General features: G+C 38.2%; 1 protein-coding gene across 1 annotated transcript in view; it reads right to left on the bottom strand.

Annotated features, from left to right (window-relative positions):
• HAO1 (hydroxyacid oxidase 1) overlaps positions 1 to 24,150 on the bottom strand; it is a 65,440-nt gene that overhangs the window by 19,198 nt on the left and 22,092 nt on the right. Inside the window, exons 3-4 of the mRNA XM_065892774.1 lie at positions 19,991 to 20,246; positions 11,569 to 11,744 (exon numbers count right to left, since the gene is read on the bottom strand). Coding sequence (XP_065748846.1) covers positions 11,569 to 11,744; positions 19,991 to 20,246 — 432 coding nt within the window. The remainder of the gene's footprint in view (positions 1 to 11,568; positions 11,745 to 19,990; positions 20,247 to 24,150) is intronic.

Genomic DNA, 24,150 nt, shown 5'->3' with positions numbered 1-24,150 from the left:
ACGCTACCAAACATAATATAGATAGCTAGTTGTAAGGAGCCGGATAGCACAGGGAGATCAGCTCGGTGCTTTGTGATCACTTAGAGGGGTGGGATAGGTAGGATGGGAGGGAGGGAGACGCAAGAAGGAAGAGATATGGGAACATATGTATATGTATAACTGATTCACTTTGTTATAAAGCAGAAACTAACACACCATTGTAAAGCAATTATACTCCAATCAAGATGTAAAAATAAATAAATAAATAAATAAAAATACAAGGGAACTCCCATAAGGTTAACAGCTGATTTCTCCGTAGAAACTCTACAAGCCAGAAGGAAGTGGCATGATATATTTAAAGTGATGTAAGGGAAGAACCTACAACCCAGATTATTCTACCCAGCAAGGATCTCATTCCGGTTCAACAGAAAAATGAAAAGCTTTACAGACGAGCAAAAGCTAAAAGAATTCAGCACCACAAAACCAGCTCTACAACAAAGGCTAAAGGAACTTCTCTAAGTGGGAAACACAAGAGAAGAAAGGGACCTACAAAAACAATCCCAAAACAATTAAGAAAATGGTAATAGGGACATACATATTGATAATTACTTAAAAGTGAATGGATTAATGCTCCAACCAAAAGACACAGGCTTGCTGAATGGATACAAAATTAAGACACATATATATGCTGTCTACAAGAGACCCAGTTCAGACCTAGGGACACATACAGACTGAAGGTGAGAGGATGGAAAAAGATATTCCATGTAAATGGAAATCAAAAGAAAGCTGGAGTAGCAATACTCATATCATATAAAATAGACCTTAAAATAAAGAATGATTCAAAACACAAGGAAGGGCACTCCATAATGATCAAGGGATCAATCCAAGAAGAACAGATAACGATTATAAATATATATGCACCCAACATAGGAGCACCACACTACATATGGTGACTGCTAACAAATATAAAAGAGGAAATCAGCAATAACACAATAATAGTGGGGGACGTTAGCACCTCACTTACACCAATGGAGAGATATTCCAGACAGAAAATTAATAAGGAAACAGAGCTTTACATGACACAGTAGACCAGATAGATTTAATTGATATTTATAGGACATACCATCTGAAAATTGCAGAATACACTTTCTTCTCAAATGCACGTGGAACATTCTCCAGGATAGATCACATCTTGGTCACAAATCAAGGCTTGGTAAATTTAAGAAAATTGAAATCATAGCAAGCATCTCTTCTGACAAAAGGTTATGAGATTAGAAATAAAGTACAGGTGAAAAAACGTAAAACACACAAACACATGGAGGTTAAACAATACATTACTAAATAACCAATGGATCACTAAAGAAATCAGAGGAAATAAAAAAGTACCTAGAGACAAATGACAATGAAAACAAGATGATTCAAACCTATGGGATGCAGCAAAAGCAGTTCCAAGAGGGAAGTTTATAGCAATACATTCCTACCTCAAGAAACAAGAAATATCTCAAATAAACAAACAAACTTTACAGCTAAAGGAACTGGAGAAAGAAGAACAAGCAAAACCCAAAGTTAGCACAAGGAAAGAAATCACAAAGATCAGAGCAGAAAAAAATGAAATAGAAACAAAGAAAATAATAGCAAAGATCAATATAACTAAAAGCTGGTTCTTTGAGAAGATAAACAAAATTGATAAACCTTTAACAAGAGTCAGCAAGAAAAAGAGGGAGAGGACTCAAATCAATAAATTAGAAAAAGAAGTTACAACTGACAAAGCATCCTAAGAGACTACTGCAAGCAACTCTATGCCAATAAAATGGACAACCTGGAAGAAATGGAAAAATTCTTAGAAAAATATAACCTTCCAAGATTGAACCATGAAGAAATAGAAAATATGAATCGATGAATCACAAGTAATGAAATTGAAACTGTGATTAAAATTCTTCCAACAAACAAAAGTCAAGGACCAGATGGCTTCACAGGTGAATTTTTTCAAAATTTAGAGAAGAGCTAACACCCATCCTTCTCAAACTCTTCCAAAAAATTATGTGGGGAGGACCCCTTCCAAATTCATTCTACGAGGCCACCATCACCCTGACACAAAAACCAGACAAAGATAATACAAGAAAAGAAAATTACAGAGTAATATCACTGATGAATATAGCTGCAAAAATCCTCAACAATATAATAGCAAACAGAATCCAACAATACATTAAAACGATCATACATCATGATCAAGTGGAATTTATCACAGGGGTGCAAGGATTCTTCAATATATGCAAATAAAACAATGTGATACACCATATTAACAAATTGAAGAATAAAAACCATATGATCATCTCAATAGATGCAGAAAAGCTTCTGACAAAATTCAACACCAATTTATGATAAAAACTCTCCAGAAAGTGTGCATAGAAGGAACCTACCTCAACATAATAAAGACCATATACGGCAAACCCACAGCAAACATCATTATCAATGGTGAAAAACTAAAAGCATTTCCTCTAAGATCAGAAGGAAGACAAGGTTGTCCATTCTCACCACCATTAATCAACATAGCTCTGGAAGTCCTAGTCACGGCAATGAGAAAAGAAAAAGAAATAAAAGTAATCCAAATCAGAAAAGAAAAAGTAAAACTGTCACTGTTTGCAGATGACATGATGCTATGCATAGATTATCCTAAAGATGCCACCAGAAAGCTACTAGAGCTAATCAATGAATTTGGTAAAGTTGCAGGATACAATATTAATGCACAGAAATCTCTTGCATTCCTATACACTAACAATAATAGATCAGAAAGAGAAATTAAGGAAACAATCCATTTCATCATTGCAGCAAAAACAATAAAATACCTAGGAAGAAACCTACATAAGGAGACAAAAGACCTGTATGCAGAAAACTGTAAGACACTGATGACAGAAATTAAAGATGACACAAAAAGATGGAGTGATATACCATGTTCTTGGATTTGAAGAATCAGTATTGTGAAAATACTATACTACTCAAAGCAATCTACAGATTCAATGAAATCCCTATCAAACTACGAATGGCATTTTTCACAGAACAAGAACAAAAAATTTCACAATTTTTATGGAAACCCAAAAGACCCCAAATAGGCAAAGATATCTTGAGAAAGGAAAACGGAGCTGGAGGAATCAGGCTCCCAGACTTCAGACTATACTACAAAGCTACAGTAATCAAGACAGTATGGTATTGTCACAAAAGCAGAACTATAGATCAGTAGAACAGAATATAAAGCCCAGTGGTAAACCCACACACGTATGGTCACCTTATCTTTGATAAAGGAGGCAAGAATATACAGTGGAGAAAAGACAGCCTCTTCAATAAGTGGTTCTGGGACAGCTGGACAGCTACATGTAAAAGAATGAAATTAGAACACTCCATAACACGGAACAGAAAAATAAACTCAAAATGCATTAGAGACCTAAATGTAAAACCAGACACTATAAAACTCTTAGAGGAAAACATAGGCAGAACACTGTATGACTTACATCACAGCAAGTTCCTTTTTGACCCACCTCCTAGGTTATAGAAGTAAAAACAAAAAGAACCCAAATAGGACCTAATGAAACTTAAAAGCTTTTGCACAGCAAAGGAAACCATAAACATGATGAAAAGACAAAACTCAGAATGGGAGAAAATATTTGCAAAAGAAGTGACTGACAAAGGATTAATCTCCAAAATATACAAACAGTTCATGCAGCTCAATATCAAAAAAACAAACAACATAATACAAAAATGGGCAGAAGACCTAAATAGACATTTCTCCAAAGAAGATATACAGTTTGCCAACAGGCACATGAAAGGATGCTCAACATCACTAATCATTAGAGAAATGCAAGTCAAAACTACAATGAGGTATCATCAAAAAATCTACAAACAATAAATGCTGGAGAGGTGTGGAGAAAAGGAAACCCTCTTGCACTGTTGATGGGAATGTAAATTGGTACATCCACTAAGGAGAACAGTATGGAGGTTCCTTAAAAAACTAAAAATAGAACTACCATACAACCCAGCATCCCACTACTGGGCATATACCCCGAGAAAACCATAAGTCAAAAAGAGTCATGTATCCCAGTGTTCATTGAAGCACTATTTACAATAGCCGGGACATGGAAGCAACCTCAGTGTCCATCGAAAGATGAATTGATAAAGAAGATATGGCACATATATACAATGCAATATTACTCGTCCATAAAAGGAAATGAAAATGAGTTATTTGTAGTGAGGTGGATGGACCTAGATTCTGTCATACTGAGTGAAGTAAGTCAGAAAGAGAGAGACAAGTACCATATGCTAACACATATATATGGAATCTAAAAAAAAAAATTGTTCCTGATGTACCTAGGGGCAGGACAAGAATAAAGACTCAGATGTAGAGAATGGACTTGAGGACACGGGGAGGAGGAAGGGTAAGCTGGGACTAAGTGAGAGAGTGGCATGGACATATACACACTACCAAATTTAAAATAAATAGCTAGTGGGAAGCAGCTGCATAGCACAGGGACATCAGCTTGGTGCTTTGTGTCCCCTTAGAGAGGTGGGATACAGAGGGTGGGAGGGAGATGCAAGAGGGAGGAGATATGGGGATATATGTTTATGTATAGCTGATCAGTTTGTTATAAAGCAGAAACTAACACACCATTTTAAAGCAATGATACTCCAATAAAGATGTTAAAAAAAACAAAACAAACAACAAAACAAAACAAACAAAAAACAGATCGGGAGATATACCATGTTCTTGGATTGGAAGAATCAATATTGTGAAAATGACTATACTATCCAAAGTAATCTACAGATTCAGTGAAATCCCTTTCAAATTACCAATGACATTTTTTACAGAACTAGAACAAAAACTCTTAAAATTTGTATGGAGACACAAAAGACCCCGAATAGTCAAAACAATAGTCAAAGCAATATTTTCTGAGGGGAAAAAACAGAGGTGGAGGAATCAGACTCCCTGAGTCCAAACTAAATTTCAAAGCTACAGTCATCAAGACAATATGGTACTGGCACAAAAACTGAAAGATAGATCAGTGGAACAGGATGGAAAGCCCAGAGATAAACCCACACACCTATGGTCAACTAATCTATGACAGAGGAGGCAAGGATATACAATGGAGAAAAGACAGTCTTTAATAAGTGGTGCTGGGAAAACTGGACAGCTAAATGTAAAAGAATGAACTTAGGACATTCCCTAACACCATACACGAAAATAAACTCAAAATTGATTAAAGACCTAAATATAAGGCCAGATGTTATAAAACTCTTAGAGAAAAACATAGGAAAAACACTCTTTGACATAAATCACAGCAAGATATTTTTTGACCCACCTCCTAAAGTAATGGAAATAAAAACAGAGAAAAAATAAATGGAACCTAATGGTACCTAAAAGTTTTTGCACAGCAAAGGCAACTATAAACAAGACGAAAAGACAACCCTCAGATTGGGAGAAAATATTTGCAAACAAATTAATGGACAAAGATTAATCTCTAAAATATACAAGCATTTCATGCAGCTCAATATTAAAAAAACATAAACAACCCAATCCAAAAATGGGCAGAAGACCTAAATAAACATTTCTCCAAAGAAGATTTACAGATGGCCAAGAAGCACATTAAAAAGTGCTCAACATCACTAATTATTAGAGAAATGCAAATCAAAACTACAATGTGGTGTTACCTCACACCAGTTAGAATGGGCATCATCAGAAAATCTACAAACAACAAATGCTGGAGATGGTGTGGAGAAAAGGGAACCCTCTTGCACTGTTGGTGGGAATGTAAATTGATACAGCCATTATGGAGAACAGTATGGAGGTTCCTTAAAAAACTAAAAACAGAATTACCATATGACCCAACAATCCCACTACTGAGCATATACCTAGAGAAAACCATAATTCAAAAGGCCACATGCATCCCAATTCTCATTGCAGCACTATTTACAATAGCCAGGTCATGGAAGCAACCTAAATGCCCATTGACAGACAAGTAGATAAAGAAGATGTGGTACATATATACAATGGAATATTACTCAGCCATAAAAAGGAACGAAATTGGATCATTTGTAGAGACATGGATGGACCTAGAGACTGTCATACTGAGTGAAGTAAGTCAGAAAGAGAAAAACAAATATTGTATATTAACTCAAGGCATTCTGAAATGCCTTGTGATGCTAAATTTTTCACTTATATACAAAGAAGAAAGACTAGGGAGCTAATATAGTCTTCTGGAGCTGTTTTGCAAATCAATTTTATTCCTGCCAAGTCTTTGCCTGGAGAAGAAATTCTTGGAACTCCATGTGGGACAAGACAAGGAAAGTCAACTGAGGGGCTACTGGACTGTGAACTTCAGTGTCAGAATAAGGACAGTATCATGGCATGTTGTGAAGGTCATCCACCCATAGGTTGTCCCAGCACCCATTTAGTTCATTAAAGAGGAGCAAGCTACTATGCCAAGTTGCCTATTATTGCACTAGAGGGACAGGATTATTGGCTGGTACGTGAGCTTCACAAACAGAACTCCAATTAATCCCCTTGCTTTTCAGTTGCCACTTCCCCATCTCTGTCACACTAGACACCCAGAGCCCCCTGAGGCATCCCATTATATGACTTGCTCCTGCTGTCAGGGTTCCCATAAAGACTACCTGTAGAGGCAGTTTTATTTTCATGTTCCTCCTGTCAACATGACTTCTTACATTTTGTTTCTTTCATAAATTTCTTGAGGTTTCTCTGCTGTTTGTGCCTCTTATTTTCCTTTGCTTTGTTGTCATAAGTGTTATGTATTTTTGGACTTCTATACTTTAATTTCAGTGGGGTCTTAGTTTTGGTAAGAGTGTTTTGAACCAAAAGCCCAATATACCATCATTTAAAACATGTTTGGAAAATGGTTCTCTAAAGACACAGCCTTAATACAGTGCAGTCCAATAGAACTTTGCTGTGATGATAGAAATGTTCCAGATCTGTGTGGTTCCATAAAATAGCACATGTAGCCATAGAGTAATGGGAGTGTGGCAGTGTAAGTGAGAAACTGGAATTTTACCTTTATTTAATTTTAATTAACTTGAATGGCCACATTTGGCTAGTGGCTGCCATATTGGCTAGCTCAGCTTTAATGTTTGCATGAGTTTACTACTCTGATAAAGAGATGTAGCGTGGTATTTTTCTAAAAGTCTAGATATAACCATAAATAACCTTAATGGACAATGTAAAATGTATTTGGAATTGCCCTGGTTATCTAGTTGTGTATGTGATACCAAACATAAAATCAAAAGTTAAAAAATCAAAATATATGAACTATATATGAACCCCATGATTGAAGATGTACAAAATCCTCCTGTGTATATGAAGATACCTGCCACCATGTAGCTATAACCTGTGTTTTGAGATATTGAATACTGTCAATAAACTGATCCTACACAGCATGAAAAAGAGATTACACTTTAGGCTTTGTAATAAGACCACTTATATTTGAATCCTGTATCTGCTACTTGCTTGCCACGTAAGTGGCAAGTTATTTAACTTTTTCTTGTTCATCAGTGTACTAAATTACAAAATGGGTATAAAGATGCACATAAGATTGGTTTGTGGATTAAAGGAGTTGAATGAATACTTCGAAAGTGCCTGACACATGTTGAGCACTCAGATGAATATGCAGTATTATTATTATTATTATTTTCATCTGATGGTGCAGGGAGTGTTAACTAAGAAGATGAGTAGGTAGAAGAAGATTCATTTGCTGGATACTTTTGGCAAGTTAGTTTGAGTTTTGTTTATAACAATAAATTTTCATCCTAGCAAGGATTATGGTCATTATGAGCCTTTCATTTTGAAGTAAGTGCTACTTAAGTCATAGTTTGTTGTTTTCTATCATTTTAAGTGGTTTTCTGCGTCCTTCCAGGCAGTGCTGGGAATGTAGGGAGAAATGACAGAGTGATTTGCTCAGAAGATAGGATCATGAGTATCTAGAGAAAAAAGAAAGTAATCATTTAGGACCAGATACGAGCCCCTTTCACTACTTGCTTATGAAATCTTGTCCATAGTTTTACATTTTATTTTAACCCAGAGAGAAAAAATGTTTCCTTAATGAGAGAGTCAAAATGGTTTTAGCAAAATGTTGATGAATCTTTGATATTTTCATTAATCCCTAGAGTTTACTGGTATGCCATTCCACATTTGTTGATTTGCCAGTTAATACACTAATTGATCGACAAACACAATAGTCAATAGTGAACAGCACTATTTGCTATCTTATTAACACATTATTTCCATACTTAATCTAAAATACCAAAGTGAAATGTAAGTACTCAAGATTTACCCTCAAGCCCTTGGACTTTCTAACCCAGGACTCTGTGCTATCTCAACAGGAGTTTAGTAAATAAATCCTAGCTCCATGGCAGCAGCTTTGAACACAATCCAGGAACACTGAATATTCTTTGAAAATGTCTTTAAAAACTGTAGATAGGAAAATAATGAGTTAGAGAAGTTTCTGAGAGACCAAAAGCCACTACAGAAGTGAGACAGCCTAGTTTAAAATTTTTTTAATTAAAAAAACCCACAACTCTAAAAAGCATACGTCTGCTCAAATGCCATTTTTTAGCGTGAGTTCTGGCAAAGACCTAATCCTGCTCCAAGTACATGTTTGGAGTCTGTGTTAGTTTTCCAAAGGCAGAGTTTAACCACAGCAAGAGATTACATCTTGCAGTCCAATTTGCATTCATTAGAATGCAATTCTTAAAATGGTGGTAAGGGGGGATGTTTCACTGAGATCTTCTCAGTTGCCCATGATTTCATGTTTCTACAAACATAATCTGTGTCTTTCTGGGAAAATGGAAATGAAAGAGGATAGATGACTCTCAGGCAGTCCATGTGACTTCTGGATGAAGATCTGTGAAATATTGACACCTGAATTTCCCACAACTGGCCTTGCCACACCTGTCTCCCCTCCACCCAGATTGAGCATGTGTACCACCTGATGTAGTTGTTGTCATAGTGATGATCCTTGTTTGTTAAATAAATGAAATGAATAGTTACAGAGAAACTAGACAATGTAAACTGTACATGTATAGATAAGTTATTTCCTTTCAAATGCCAAATGCCCTATATCTCCTTCTCTTGCTTTTGTGCTCTCTCTAATTACAGACATTCATGTAGTTTTCACTGAGGATTTTACTTAACAAACATTTGGACTGTGTACTGGGTACAAAACATAATGAAAATATGACAAGCAAGTAAATAATACATATGTATAAGAAGAAAAAAGAGAAGTGATGGTGGTGGTGGTGGTCCTTGGTAAAAATGACCACAGAATGAAGTTCTAGAAGCCAAAGTATTTATTTTTTATTTATATATATATATTTTTTGCGGTACGCGGGCCTCTCACTGTTGTGGCCTCTCCCATTGCGGAGCACAGGCTCCAGATGTGCAGGCTCAGCGGCCATGGCTCACAGGCCTAGCCGCTCTGCGGCATGTGGGATCTTCCCGGACTGGGGCACGAACCCGTGTCCCCTGCATCGGCAGGCGGACTCCCAACCACTGCGCCACCAGGGAAGCCCCAAAGTATTTTTTTAACATAACACATGATAGTAAAGTCTAATTCAATAGATTTATGTCATATCCTAGAGGACAAAGTTGTAGAAAATTACATATACTGGGAATCCAAAATTGAAAAGTTGGTTAAAAAAATTAAATGACCTTGGTGTTTTTAAGCCAGCTTCTGTGATGAGAGTGAATTAAATACTTGAAACAGAACTAATTTTGTAAAATAACTACACTCTCTCAGATTCCTCACTGCCATTACTGTAGGTCAGCCACAATCATCTCTTGTCTGGGCGAGCAGTTTCCTAAATAGCCTCCTTGAGCACAGTTTTGCCGCCTCCATTAAGAAGGTCCATTACATAAAGCATGATTTTTCTAAGATGCTAATCTGATGAGGCGGCTTCCCTGATCAGTATTCTTAGTGGTCCTCAACAATCTTAAAGTCTACATTCTCTAATATGGCTTATATGTTTAAACATTGTTAACTTGTGACTGCTGTGTTTTGTCATGATTGAAGTCTGAAAAAGAGTCTTTTGACCTGATATCATGGCAAAACTCAAGGATCAGCTTCCATTTTATAATGAAACCTTCCCTAACTTACTTTTATAATTGTCTAAACCCTATTTTCACCCTCACCCTTATGCTGCATAGATTTCAATCTCAGCACCTGTTAACATCTTATTGCACCCAAATTCTTGCTTTTATGTCTGTCTCTCACAAGAATGGGGTGTCCTTTAGGCCAAGGACCTCAAATTATTTTATTTTAGCACACAGTAAGCATGATAAATGTTTATTAAATGAATGAGTGAGTGAATAATTGAACGGATGAATGAAGAATGGGGCAGATCTTCAGGTTAATACTTTAGTATCTACAGTTGTATATAGCTACAGGAAGTAGCACTAACAATCATGGACTACAATATGGATGCAAGCAAGGTCAGTGAAACTGTTGTTTAAAGGTGTCTGTAATATCAGGGTATGCTCAATGAAGTATAATCCACAGAAATTTTGAACTAAGACAATGGTCAACAGGAAATAATGTGGCAATTTTGTTTTAAAATCACAGATTAAGACAGATCTGGATTTAAACATATCTCCACTACTTAAAAGCTTCATTAGGTCCATTCTTTTACTTGCATTAGCTTATTTTTGTGTACAGAATATTAAATAAAGTCGAGGACATGCCTAGAGTTTTATAAATAGGGGCTATGGGATTCATACATATTCAAGTAAAGCCTATGAAAAAGTTTAGATTCTATGTCGTTGTTAACCCTGAGATAAGTTAATAGAATCTCTCATCCCAGAGACACTTACTTAAACATTTCCATTTAAAATAATATGTTTGGGGCAGTTATTCATATAACAGTACTTAAGAAATATTTTCAAAGGCAAGAAAACATTTTTGTGGGTGAACACATTTACACTCCAAATTATTATAGTCATTGGTACCTCTCTGTGGGATTTGCATACATGTGGATACTGGGGAAGTGGTCAAGTTCCTTAATACCTACGGCTTGATATTTGAGGATTTTAATGTTCTTGTCAGCCTTTCTTTAAAGGGAGGTGATGTGGGATTCACCACACTCAGAAAGTCAGTTCTAGTCATTGGTACTGGGAGGGAACAGGAGAAAAATAGAAAAGGTTCTTTAAAAAGGTCTGGCTGTCATAATATCATCCTTGGGGCTTCTTGTTGTCTGAGAGCAGCTGTTGGCAGCTTTCAACCAAAGCAATGAACTCAAGACCTTCTAGCTAGATTTTGCCAAGCTCTGTGATTTGATGACAGTTCCAAAATAAGGCAATGACATCCCAATTCTTTAGAAAAGGTAACTTCTTAATTCATGAGAATCCTGTTCTCCTTCATAATACTACCTAAGAAGGAGGAAATATTTACTCACTAACACCAAAATGGAGAATTGAGAGATAAGATGTCTCTATTTCCATACTAATTTTTCCTGATTATTTTCCCTGAAAAAATATTATGATCATATCCATAAAAAATCATAAAATCATGGTGAACTCAAGTAGAGAAATAAACAAACCTCTCAAAATGCCTTTTGCAACAATGGGCAGGGATGTCAGTCTTCTCAGCCATTTAATATCCTCCCAGCTGATAGATGGGTCTATTGCTTTAGCCACATATGCAGCAAGTCCACTGTTGTCTCCAAAATTTTCCTTGGGAGAAAATGCTAAATCATTGGTTTCAAAATTTTTCATTCTGAAATAAAGAATTGCACAAAATGAGATATTTCCCAAAGCTAAAGATATCTTTACAATGACTCATTCAATGAAAAAAAAAAAAACAGGGTTCCCTTTTCAAATCAATGGGCTGTTCACTCTTCAACCATCTACAGATTGATTGCATTTACATTTTCCATGTTTTGGTGGATGATTCCAGGCTAAATGTGACAATCGAGTGGACTTAATTGGTCACTTACAGTTTATTTTACATCTTAGGTTTTTACATAAATAAATCAGTTTAAAGGAGAAATGTTTGGCCAAGTTTAAATATCTCTACATTTTAAGCCACTTTATGAATATAAACAATAAATTTGATGCTATTTTCAGCCAGCAATGCATACTAAGCATAAAGATGAACACTTGCTTGGTGCATCACAATTTACAAGGGGCATTCATATAGCCACAATTTTAAAAGCTTTTGGAAAATAAAATTGATACTCTATAATTCCTATTTTATGTAGAAAATAAAACCAGAGCTGCAGAATGAGATGCCCCCAAGTATAAAACTAGTTAAGGCAGCATTTCAGTTCCAAACTGGGTCTCTTGACTCCTAATTACATTTTCTTCACTCAGATCTCAATTGCATTCTGGCAATTGCATTTGACTTCAGAAATCTTTCAAAGTCCTTGTGGAAAATTCTAGAGGAGACTGGAACTGCAGTAACATGTGTTAACAACTTCTGTCTGTTGTCACTGTAGACTCTTTTCCCTGTCCTGCTATTAGCGTGGTGGTGGTGGTGGTGGGCATAGGGAGAATCGGGAAGTGTTTCTCAGCAAATGAGTTGTCAGCTCTTGCTTTTCCCTCTGCCATTTAGGTGCTTTCTCTGAGCCTCTCTGCCTGCTGACTCAGACTCCCCAATCTTCCAGAAAATCCTGACCAAGACATGAGTTTTCCAATTATCAAGACCTTCCTTACTTTGCCTGTGATGTGATGGTTAGTTTTGTCAGCTTGACTGGGTTAAGGGATGCCTAGGTAACTGGGTGGAACATTATTTCTGGGTGTGTCTGTGAGATTAGCATTTAAATCAGTAGACTGAGGAAAGATGTGGGTGGGCATCTTACAATCTGTTGAGGCCCCAAATAGAACAAAAATGTGGAGGGGGGACAAATTCATTCTCTCAGTTTGAGCTGGGACGTCCATCATCTCCTGCTCTTGCACATTGGAGCTATTGGTTGTCAAACGTTCTGGCTTGACCAGGACTTACACTATGGGCCCCCAGTTCTTGGGCCTTCACACTCAGACTGGGACTTATACCATTGGCTCCCCTAGTTCTAAGGCTTCAGATTTGGACTTGAACTACTCTGGCTTTCCTGGGCCTCCAGCGTGTAGATAGTAGATTGTGGGATTTCTTAGCCTCCATAATTGTGTGAGCCAATCCCTCATACTAAATCTTTCTATAGATATAGATACTAATATATAGATATGGATATCCTATTGGTTCTGTTTCTCTGGAGAACCTGACTAATACATATGACTTTTTCTTGCTCTTGGAGCCTGAGTCACCATCTACACAGAGGACTCAACTTGTCAAGGGTGTTGGTATATAAATACCCCAGCTTCTTCACACATAGGCAGACAAACTCTGAGAAGTATTCTACAAGATCTCCCAGAGTTTCCCAGCAGGTTTAAATTTTAGTTGCCCATAGCTGTAGCTGTCTTGAAAACATGCCCATTGTTCACTACCTCCCCTCCCTTGCACCTCTTCCCTACTCCTTTCATCTTCCAAAAGAACTACTTGTACTTAAAACAGTGCCTCTCACTCTGCTCCTAAAGGAACCCAAACTGAGACACACCCCATTGAGCTGCTGCCTTCTCCTATGTCTAATTTTGTTAACCCAACTTAGAACAGTATTTTTCTAATTCACCTGTAAGACTCTGCTACTGGCTTACTCTATACCTGAAGTCTTTTCTCTTAGTCTAATATCCTGATATCTTGACTAGATTTTGGCAGTTCTCCAAGCTAGGGATAAAGTCTTTCCTGCCTGCATCTCTGACCACTAACTGGATTGATGGCCATCTGGATACACAATGGCACCATCCATGTGACTTACCTGCCCTACAGACCCAAATCCAATTACCTACTTCATTTCTCTAAAAGGCTGATTTTGAATGATGACAATGATCTGGACTCACCTTGTTGTTCTGCACATTATAAATTACCATGCTAGCAAATGTCTTCTTTGCATAAAAGTACAACTGTATCTCTCGCTTAGTCATAGGTTTTTATTCCCTTCCACTGGCTTTGCCACTGAACACAGAAAGGATCTTGGAGCCAAGGCTATAGCAATTTTTATATAAACTTAGAAGCACATAGGCACACTATTTTTAAATTTTTTAAGAGAATCATAAGACTTCAGGACTTCCCTGGCGGTCCCGCGGTTAAGACTCCATGCTTCCACTGCAGGGGGCAAGGGTTCAATCCCTGGCTGGGAAATTAAGATCCCGCATGCTGCGCTGTGCAGCCAAAAGAAAAAAAAAAGAGAGTGAATCATAAGACTTCAATGCAAAATTAGGTTTAATGCTTTTAGTGTGCTTTCAGCTAAAATAGCTGGTTGTGTAGCTTGGGTGGCATCTATTAACATAAGGACATGAACATTCATATCCCAAGTAACTCTTTTCAACCACTGGCAAAGTTTTCTCAATAAGGATTGAATAGTTAGTCTAATAATTTCATTGACTCAGGTGGCCATTAAATATCGCAGAAAATTCCAACTCCATGAGAGTCATACTGGTATCCATCTATTTGCTGTGTTTTGGTCTGGATTTTAGCTGAAATACTTGGATTTTTTTTTTTAATCAACCCACTTAGGGTTGTACATTTTATCAAAGACTTCGGTCTTTTGTGGTCATCCTAACTTTAATTAAGCTAACCTTCTGATCAATAAACATACCCTTACTATGGAGAGCTATTCCATTACTTAGAAATGATATTAAGTGATATTAAATGCCAAACTTCTAAATAATATCGTTAATAAGAAAAAGGTCCAGTCTGTCTATCCTATAGCAAAACCGGGGGGGAAAAAAAGAATAATATCTGTATGTGTATATTCTCTGCATAGCACCCCACCCCCATCCCAAACAAGCTACAGTGTTTCAGCAGGGGTGGGGTGAAAGGGTGAAATGGATAGGAAAAAACAGAAACATGGATAAAATTATATAAATAACTGTTGTTATTCTTGGATGGTGAAATGCAGATCAACACTTGAATGAATGTTGCCTTACAGAAATTTCAGGGCACAATGAAGCCTTGTTGTTACTCTAAAACGTTGTTCAAAGCCAGAAGCCAAGAAAAAGTTTTCAGATATCTTGACAGAGACCCACGATGGAGTGTTTTACCCATGGCTCTGAAGGAAACCTCCATGAATACTATTTTTATTAGAATTATGACATATACACAGAAAAACACTTAAAGCGGCTTCTGATAACCAAAGTACTCCATTTCATAAGGAAGGAAAAGGGCAACATCAAAATAATAACATGATTACTTGGGACTTAATTCTCCAAATCCCAATCTGTTTAATGACTCAAAGGCAAAGGATAGGATTTCTTCTTTGTAAGAGACTCATTGTGCCTTGAATGGCCCCCAAATATGCTTTTTAATCTAATATAAAAATGATCTTAGTTTTTAGTAAGTTAGTATTATAAAAAGGTAACAACTACTAAAGAAAGTTAACTTTATTAAATAACCAGTTGTAACATTGATAAAGATGACTATTACTGAGAAATATACAATATTTTGCATTGTAAGTATTGATAATGTGACATTAAAGATATAAAGATAAAGCCATATGTCTCCACTGTGGGAAACAAACTATAAAATAACAAACAGTATAACACACAGTATCAACACAATATGAGAGAGAGACATTCATAATACATTATAGAAATGAGTGCATGGAACACTAGCGTTTAATTCTGTGGTTAGGAAAACATCTCTATTGATTGCATAGCCCTGCTAATTTCTTCTTCAATGTGGCTGAGCAGTTGGAAGAAAGGTTCAGGGCAAGGATTTTAAGTATGAGCCCAAACCCTCGTTCAACTTCTTGTTTTATTGGGTAAATCTCTTATGATTTAGCACATTTTTATTGATTGATTCAACCTTACTTATTTAGCACCTACTATGTGCCAGTGTTTTAGTAAAATGGTCAAAAATGCCTGGCCACCTAGGGTTGATATTCTAAGCAAGGGAGACAGAAACTAAACAAGGAACATAATAAGTAATTTATGGAGCATGTTAGAATATAAGTGCTATACAAAATAAAGGGGAAAAAAAGAGCAGAATAAGAGGAATGTGATCTGGTAGATGCTTAACTTGAAAGTTTAAATATGGTAAACATGGTCTCAATGAGAAGATATAGAGGAAATTGGCAAATCTGTGCTTTTGTAGTTGTGTCCTGTTGCTGCTATAACACACACACACCTAGAGGCTTTAAAGTGACACAAATTTATCATATTACAGTTCTGGAGGTCAGAAGTCCAAAACGTATCTCATTGGACTAAACTCAAGGTGTCGTTAGGGCTGTTTTCCTTCCAGAAGCTGTAGGGGAGAATCCATTTCCTTTCCTTGTCTAGCTTCTAGAAACCACCTACAGTCCCTGATTCCTGATGCTATCACTCATATCTCTGCTTCTCTCATTGCATCTCCTACTCTGACTCTGACCCTCCTACTTTGCTCTTATAAGAATGCTTTCCATTACTGTGATAATCCAGAATAATTATCCCATCTTGAGATCCTTAACTTAATCACATCTGCAAAGTCCATTTTGCCATGTAAAGTATTAATAACATATTCACAAGTTCTAGGGATCAAAACATGGACATCTTTGGGAGGTCATTATTCTGCTTAATATTATGTGAATTATACTGTGAACATTTTCCTCACCAAATAATTCAGAGGCTGTTGGGTCATGTACAAAGTCCTCCTTCAAATCCTTTTCTCCCTTCCACCTCCACAACCCAAGATCCCCACACATATTGTGTCTCTATTCTGATCTCTACTGTTTATTTTTTATTTTTGTTTCCCAACATAAAGACATGTAGAGTCACCTCTGATGTCAAAATGTAAACGAAGTGAAGTTAGTTATGCATTGATTTGGGGAAAGAACTTTACAGGCAGAGGGAAGAGTCAATTCTGAGGCTCTAAGGGGCAGGTGTGTTTGGCATGTTGAAAGAACAGTAGGAAAGCCAGAGGTTCTAGGAAGAGTGAATGAAGTTGAGGGAGCTGGGCAATTAGATCAGAGAAGCAAGGGGGACACTCACTGGCCACTTTTATCCAGAGAGACCGGGGAAGACAGTGCAGTCTGATCTATTTTTGTGGGCTGTGCTCTGGCTGTTGTGATGAATACATCATTTCAGGGCATAAGGGAGCATCTCCCTGGGCAAATCATCAAAAGTGTAGGTGTTATGATTTACCTTGATCTTAGTCGATGATTGGAAATTTCTTTTCTTTTAACTGCCTTGGTGCTGCACTGAAGAGCCAAATCTTAACCCGGGATAAATGAGCCACCTCTGTGGGGCATGGAGATGGAAGAAGGTCCCTGCCTCAGAGCCTCAGGAACCAGTCTGGTGAATTGGCTTCAATCCTCTCCTCTGCCGAGAGCAGATGAGAATTCGTTTTACTCCCCCTGAGTTTCGGGGACCTCTGGGCCACTTATACTGCACACATATGTGTGTTTTGCATATGGACCAAGCAGAGATTACCAAACTCCTGAACTCTGGCTGGTCCCAGACGCCAGGAGTCAGGTCCTGCCCCCTCCCCTCCAGGCAGAGGAAGCCGTGAGGGTTGGAAGGAGCCGCCGCTTTACAGACTCATTCTCCTCTGGATTTCCTGCCTCCCTTGCCTGCCAAACCTCATTCTGAACAGCCCGGCTTCACCTTCTGTGAGTCAGGTCAGTTGAGGAAAGAAACCTGATTTCATATCAGGCTGTAACAGATGAGCTTTTTGGTAGCGTGTGGCCTCCAGCGGAAGCCTGGGCCTCCCATCATGTGCTCTGCCTTCACTGCTGAATGTGGGCCCCAGGGTGCTGCCCCCCTGAAGCTCACAGGGACAAAAAGGGCCAATGTATGCACTGGGGGCCAGGGCACCAGCAAGGGGTGTTTCCTGTGTTCCCCGTAGCCTGGATGTGTGGCTCATTATTTGATCATCTTCAGACGGGAGATGTGACAAGCTGGGGAGCCGTGGCCACTCCTGTGCACATCGACAGCTGAAAAGGGTCTTTGTCTCCCAGTCCCTCACGTCATCTGGGCAGGAGCCTGGGAGCAAAAAGGGGGGAAAAGCAAAGCAGCCTTCCCATTCCTGGCTAAATGGCCCTGGCACCCAGGAGCAAGAGATACCGGCCAGAATTAACACATGTCATCCGCCATCTAAGTAGATACCGCTCTGAAACACTTGTTATCCTGAGCAAGAAACTGTTTCCTAAGCTTAAAGAAAACCTACTGTATTATTTATTATTGTTGTTGCTGCTAGTAGAAGTGGTAAGAGGAGGAGGAAAAGGAATAGTAAATTCCTTTTTAAACGGCCAAAGCAAAACAATGAGGGACACTCCCTGTCAGAAGCCTAAATACTGGGAAACTAATTATTTTAGAAAATCTAAAAATGAAAGCAACCAAAATAGAGAAATAATGTGAATACAGGTTTCATATTAAGGAAATTTGAAACCATCTACTTTCTGACGAATTTGGCAAGAAGTAGGAATACGTCAAGGACGTTTGTTTTTGTTTTTGTTCTCTTAGAAAGATAGGATGTTTGTGCAACTCAGTGTCTGGGATGCATGGAGCGGGGTGATTGACAGCTGTCAGGGGGAGCACTTTGTCATTGGGCCATTGACAGTATCCCATACAGAAATAATATCTTAAACCTACCTGGAAGTGTCACAGAGATAACATCACACAGCTCATTTACTTATGGTTTAGCAGCAAGATTTTATGCACAGTAGCTTATACTTAAATAAGTTTACATACAGCAGAGCTATATGACAGTTATGTGGCACTTACATAAGATTATGGACTTATGTGATGCATGAGAGACATCCCATTCTCTAATACATATGGAATTCCTGGCTTCCAACGATCTTATTGTCCTTATGTGGAATGCTGATTTGATTTTGAATCTTTTAGATTTTGGATCTTTTAAAAGGATTAACTTTATATGTAGACAAAATAAGCAACAGTCCGTGTGAAGTGAGGTCTAGGATTCCAAAGAAGGCATCCCTCATTTCCTGTACTCTGTTGGATGCTTTGAAATCCCATCATCAAAATGTCCTCCATTAAAACTAAGATTTGAGAGTCACCTTTGATTTGAGGTCAAAGAGTTTTAGCCCTATGAAAAACATAAGGGCAGATTTTAGTGGGAACTGAGGGAAGGTAAAAACGAAGGGGAGGGGAGATCTGTAGCTTAAGGAGGTTGGGGGTCTTTCTCAGTAAACTCCATTGAGTTTCTAGTTTTAACTCAAGATGATTCTAATCTTTTACAGAGAAAAGGACAACAATTCCCTGCTGATGGATGGGCTCACAGTTTAGTTTTAGATTACTAGATACATTGTTTTTGCTAAGATGAATGAATGAGTAAATGGATCAAAGAACGAATGAACCAGTGAATAAGTTAATGAATCTTGATCCATAGGTGAACCACAAGAAAAGAGGAATATTGCTGAAAGAAGTAGTAGATGAAGGAGCAAATGAGTGGCTTCTTTTGTCTCCATTCTTTTAGCTTTCTTCAATCTTCCTTGCCAGAGTTGTTCCAAATACAATAAAAATAAAATTAAAAGGGTGCTTTTTTATTTCAGCAGACAAAGAAATAGGGTATTGGGATCACAATAACAAGCTGTTGTTTAGTTTAAATTAAATATCTTCTGTCTATATGGAAATTCATCTTACTCAAAGCCCTTAATGCACTCTGAGACATATTTTTTTTTTGACTTTTACAAGTATACAGCAATTCCTATCTCTGTTTTTATAGCTCAAGTACGTGACACCCATATAAGGGGTGTGATTTGCTGAGGATTATGTGGATATTGGACAATGGCACCATCTTTAGAACCCAGACCTTGTCATCCCTAGACAAATTCCAGTCAACCATACTTTGGGACCAACATTTTGTGAAGATCTAATTCCCCAGGGCACCCACGTAGAAACTGGAGAAAGTCTTTGGAGTTGGATCATGACAAGAGCAAAGAGAATTAGAAAACCAGCTCAGGGACCCAGTGATCAGAGACCCATGTTTACCTGAGTTGGGGTGGCAGTTTGAACCTGTTACGCACATCATCGAAGCGGTTGCCCAAGTAAGGTGTGTCCACCGTCACAAATATGGCCTTGTAGCCCATCCACTCAGCCCGTCGCACCAGCTGCTTGGTAACCTCACGGTCCTTGTAGATGTACAGCTGCAGCCAGCGAAGTGCCTCAGGACCAGCTTCTGCCACTTCTTCAATTGAGGAGGTGGCCCAGGAGCTCAGCAACATGCCCGTTCCCAGTAACCTGCAAGCTTGGGAAGAAAGGAGAAGATCAAGGTCAGTCTGGCATTTTCCCTACTCCAAAGTCTTCAAGTTATGGTTCCAGGGGTAAAGCCATCTACAAGGGCAATTTGGAAATAAGAAGTTAAGTCTTTAAAAGTAAGAAATATGCATTCCTTTCCACACTCTGTGAACCGATCTCGAAGACAAAAATGACTCAAATAGCCAAAGATGTGCTATGTATTCGGATAAAAAAATTGGGAGCAACTTGAATCTCCAACTTTAGGGGATTAGATAATCTATAGTTCATAAATAAAATGAAATATACACACCCATGGAAAGTAATATTTTTGTGATGGTTAATTTTATGTGTCAGCTTGGCTAAGCAATCGTGCCCAGATATTTGCTCAAATATGTCCAGGATGTTGCTGTGAAGATATTTTTTTAAAGGAGGTTAGCATTTAAATCAGTGGACTTTAAGTAAAGCAGATTACTCTCCATAATGTGAATGGGCCTCATCTAATAAGTTGAAGGCCTTAAGAAAAATACTGACTGTTCTTGAGGAAGAGGGAATTCTGTCAGCAGACTGCCTCCAGACTCAACACCAGCTCAGCCCTTCTTGGGGTCTCTAACGTGCCAGCCATAGATTTTGGACTTACCAGTCTATACAATTGTATGAGCCAATTCCTTAAATCTCTCTCTCTCTCTCTCTCTCTCTCTCTCTCTCTCATGCGCGCACGCACAATCCCTCTTTCATTCCACCCCTCTTCTTTTTCTGACTATGACAGTTACAAAAGAATGACATTGACAGACATAGACAGTTTTTCAAGGTATATTAAGAAAGCAGGGAATTCCCTGGCAGTCCAGTGGTTAGTACTCTGCACTCTCACTGCTGGGGCCCAGGTTCAATCCCTGGTTGGGGAACTAAGATTCACATGGCACAGCACCCCCCAAAAAAAAGAAGAAGAAAGAAAAAGAAAGCAAAAATCCTCCAGAATAACATATATAACATGATTTGTACAAATGTAATTATTGGTGTATGAACCTAAACAAACTAATTGTTAATTATAGGTGGGAGAGTTTAATTTTTCTTCCTTTTTAAATTTTATCTTTTAAGCTTTTGTTAAAGGTGCATCTACTATTTATGTTGTCTTTTAAAATTTTATACAATTCATATGTTAGACATTTCAAACAGACATCAGTTACCTTACAATCTTTTAAACAAGATATCAAAAAATGAGCAAATAAATGAAAAATTAGATAAAATCATGTAACTTATTGTCTTAGAGAATTTGAAAGAACATGGGTGATAGGCTTTTTTCCAAAAATAGGTAGTCAAATTGGGGTCAGCTTTAGTGCAGGAGAAACTGATAAAATGTTTGTATGCCAAATGCCAAACATACCAAGAGATAAATAATAAATATATAAAACTGACTGTGACCCTGGGTCATTTGACTTACCTGTGTCCCTGCCATATATCAAATGTGAGTAAAAGTCATCCAAGTGACACTTACAGGGTGATGATAAGAATTAGATGACATGCTGTTTATAAAGCTACTCTGAGAGGTTAAAATGCTTTCATGCTTCTCGAACTTTAGCAGGCAATCAAATCCCCTGGAGTATTTGTGAAAACACAGGTTGTGAAAAACACCCCCAGAGTTTCAGATTCAGTCGGTCTGAGATGGGGCCCAAGAATTTGCCTTTCTAACCAGCTTCCAGGCGGTACTGATGCTGCCAGGCCCTGGACCACACTTTGACATTTAAATAGCATTGTCATTTGATAGTAAAACTCTAAGTTCACCTGGTAACAAAGTGGATTTTGTTTTTGATAAATGTTACTTTTCCTATGTCATTGAAGGTGTTTTTCATCCCTATTTTTCAGGTCACAGGTCAGATAAAGAAGGCTTAAGCTGGAGATTATATTATCTATGGGTTACTAATCTGTTTCCTCCGTGTTCCTTTGAGAATTTCTCATAAGGACTCATGATTTGCAAAATATTGTCCAAAAAGACCACATTTTAAGTAAGTAATAATAAGTAGTGATATGTATGAACATCCTGAACCATAGTGTTATTTTCATTGAGTTGTAAATATGGAAAATAACTCTAGGTCATCCAGTGCTGTTTGGAACAAACACTAGAGGACAATGATTGCTGGGATCAGAATCTCCTAACTATCAATTTACCACAAAGAAAATGTGTCCTGAAGAAGATGTGGCCTAAGTAAGGTCACAGAGAGATGGGCAACTGAGTGAAACAAGAACCCAGCATGTCTGACCACTCCCACAGGGCAATGATTTTCCTAGAATTCCCAGATGCTCAGAAGACTCCCCTGGTATCAAATATGGATAAATGTACTCCTCCAATCCTTCAGGGCCATGACACCCAAGGGACACTCACAGTTTTCCATATGCCTGAGGGACAATACCACAGTCAGAGTTCTGTGAAAGCATGGAAATTTGGAAACCAGTGGGTAAGGCCTGCCATTGCTTTCCAGGTGCAGACTGTGGCTGCACAAAGTGGTCCAGCTAAGAGGACTAGCACATGATAAGGCACCTTTTTGTAGTTTATGAAAAGGCATCATGCAGGCAACAGCAGCTCTGCTAATAAGGATCAAAAATCCTCAAACAGATCTCCTTGAATTCATAAGAAATATCTACAGACATTCCACACAGATTGTTAAAACGCTACAAACCAGTGCACCAATAATATTTACTTTACTTAAACTATCAAACTAGCAGGAGGTTTCAGCCTTAACAAGCATTTTGCCCATTTCCCTTGGGTAAGCATGTCTGGAGTAAGGTAAGGCCAATCTGTGTCATCTGGTTCCTGAGTCTTCTGGCTTTGATACTAATGGTTCCTGGTGCTATTGGTGCTTGAGGTTCATTTTCCAAGATTAAATAATACAGGACTGAAATTTTGAATCAGGGTCCCCCCAAATTCTAAGTTACCATTGTTTCCAGATATAGGCATTCAATAAATACTTGGTAAATTAACAGGTGTACTCCAAGACAGCCTCCTGGATGCAGGGGGAATATCAGAGTCTGTGTTGACATATTATGAGTTGAGGCTAAGATGCTACTCCCAAGAGAGAACAGGAGCAAACCTGAGACGGCTCCATGTTTCTTGGAACATATATTACCAATGTGCTATGATCCCCATTAGCTTGTGATTATTTGCTGTGATAAAGAAAAACATTACTCTGAATAGCCAAAGCAATCCTGAGAAAGAAAAACAGAGCAGAGGAATCAGGCTCCCTGACTTCAGACTATACTACAAAGCTACAGTAATCAAGACATTATGGTACTGGCACAAAAACAGAACTATAGATCAATGGAACAGGATAGAAAGCTCAGAGATAGGGCTTCCCTGGTGGCGCAGTTGTTGAGAGTCCGCCTGCCGATGCAGGGGATGCGGGTTCATGCCCCGGTCCGGGAAGATCCCACATGCCACAGAGAGGCTGGGCCTGAGAGCCATGGCCGCTGAGCCTGCACGTCCGGATCCTGTGCTCCACAACGGGAGAAGCCACAACAGTGAGAGGCATGCATACCGAAAAAAAAAAAGAAAACTCAGAGATAAACCCATGCATATATGTTTACCTTATCTTTGACAAAGGAGGCAAGACTATACAATGGAGAAAAGACAGCGTCTTCAGTAAGTGGTGCTGGGAAAACTGGACAGGTACATGTAAAAGAATGAAATTAGAACACTTCCTAACACCATACACAAAAATAAACTCAAAATGGATTAAAGACCTAAATGTAAGGCCAGACACTATAAAACTCTTAGAGGAAAACACAGGCAGAACACTCTATGACATAAACCACAGCTAGATCCTTTTTGACCCACCTCCAAGAGAAATAGAAATAAAAACAAAAATAAACAAAAGGGACCTAATGAAACTTAAAAGCTTTTGCACAGCAAACAAAACCATAAA

This window comes from Phocoena phocoena, chromosome 15 (genome assembly GCF_963924675.1).
Source record: "Phocoena phocoena chromosome 15, mPhoPho1.1, whole genome shotgun sequence".
In the NCBI taxonomy this organism is placed as follows: Eukaryota; Metazoa; Chordata; class Mammalia; order Artiodactyla; family Phocoenidae; genus Phocoena; species Phocoena phocoena.
The sequence above is the reverse complement of the archived record's forward strand: the minus strand, read 5'-3'. Positions and strand labels throughout refer to the sequence as shown.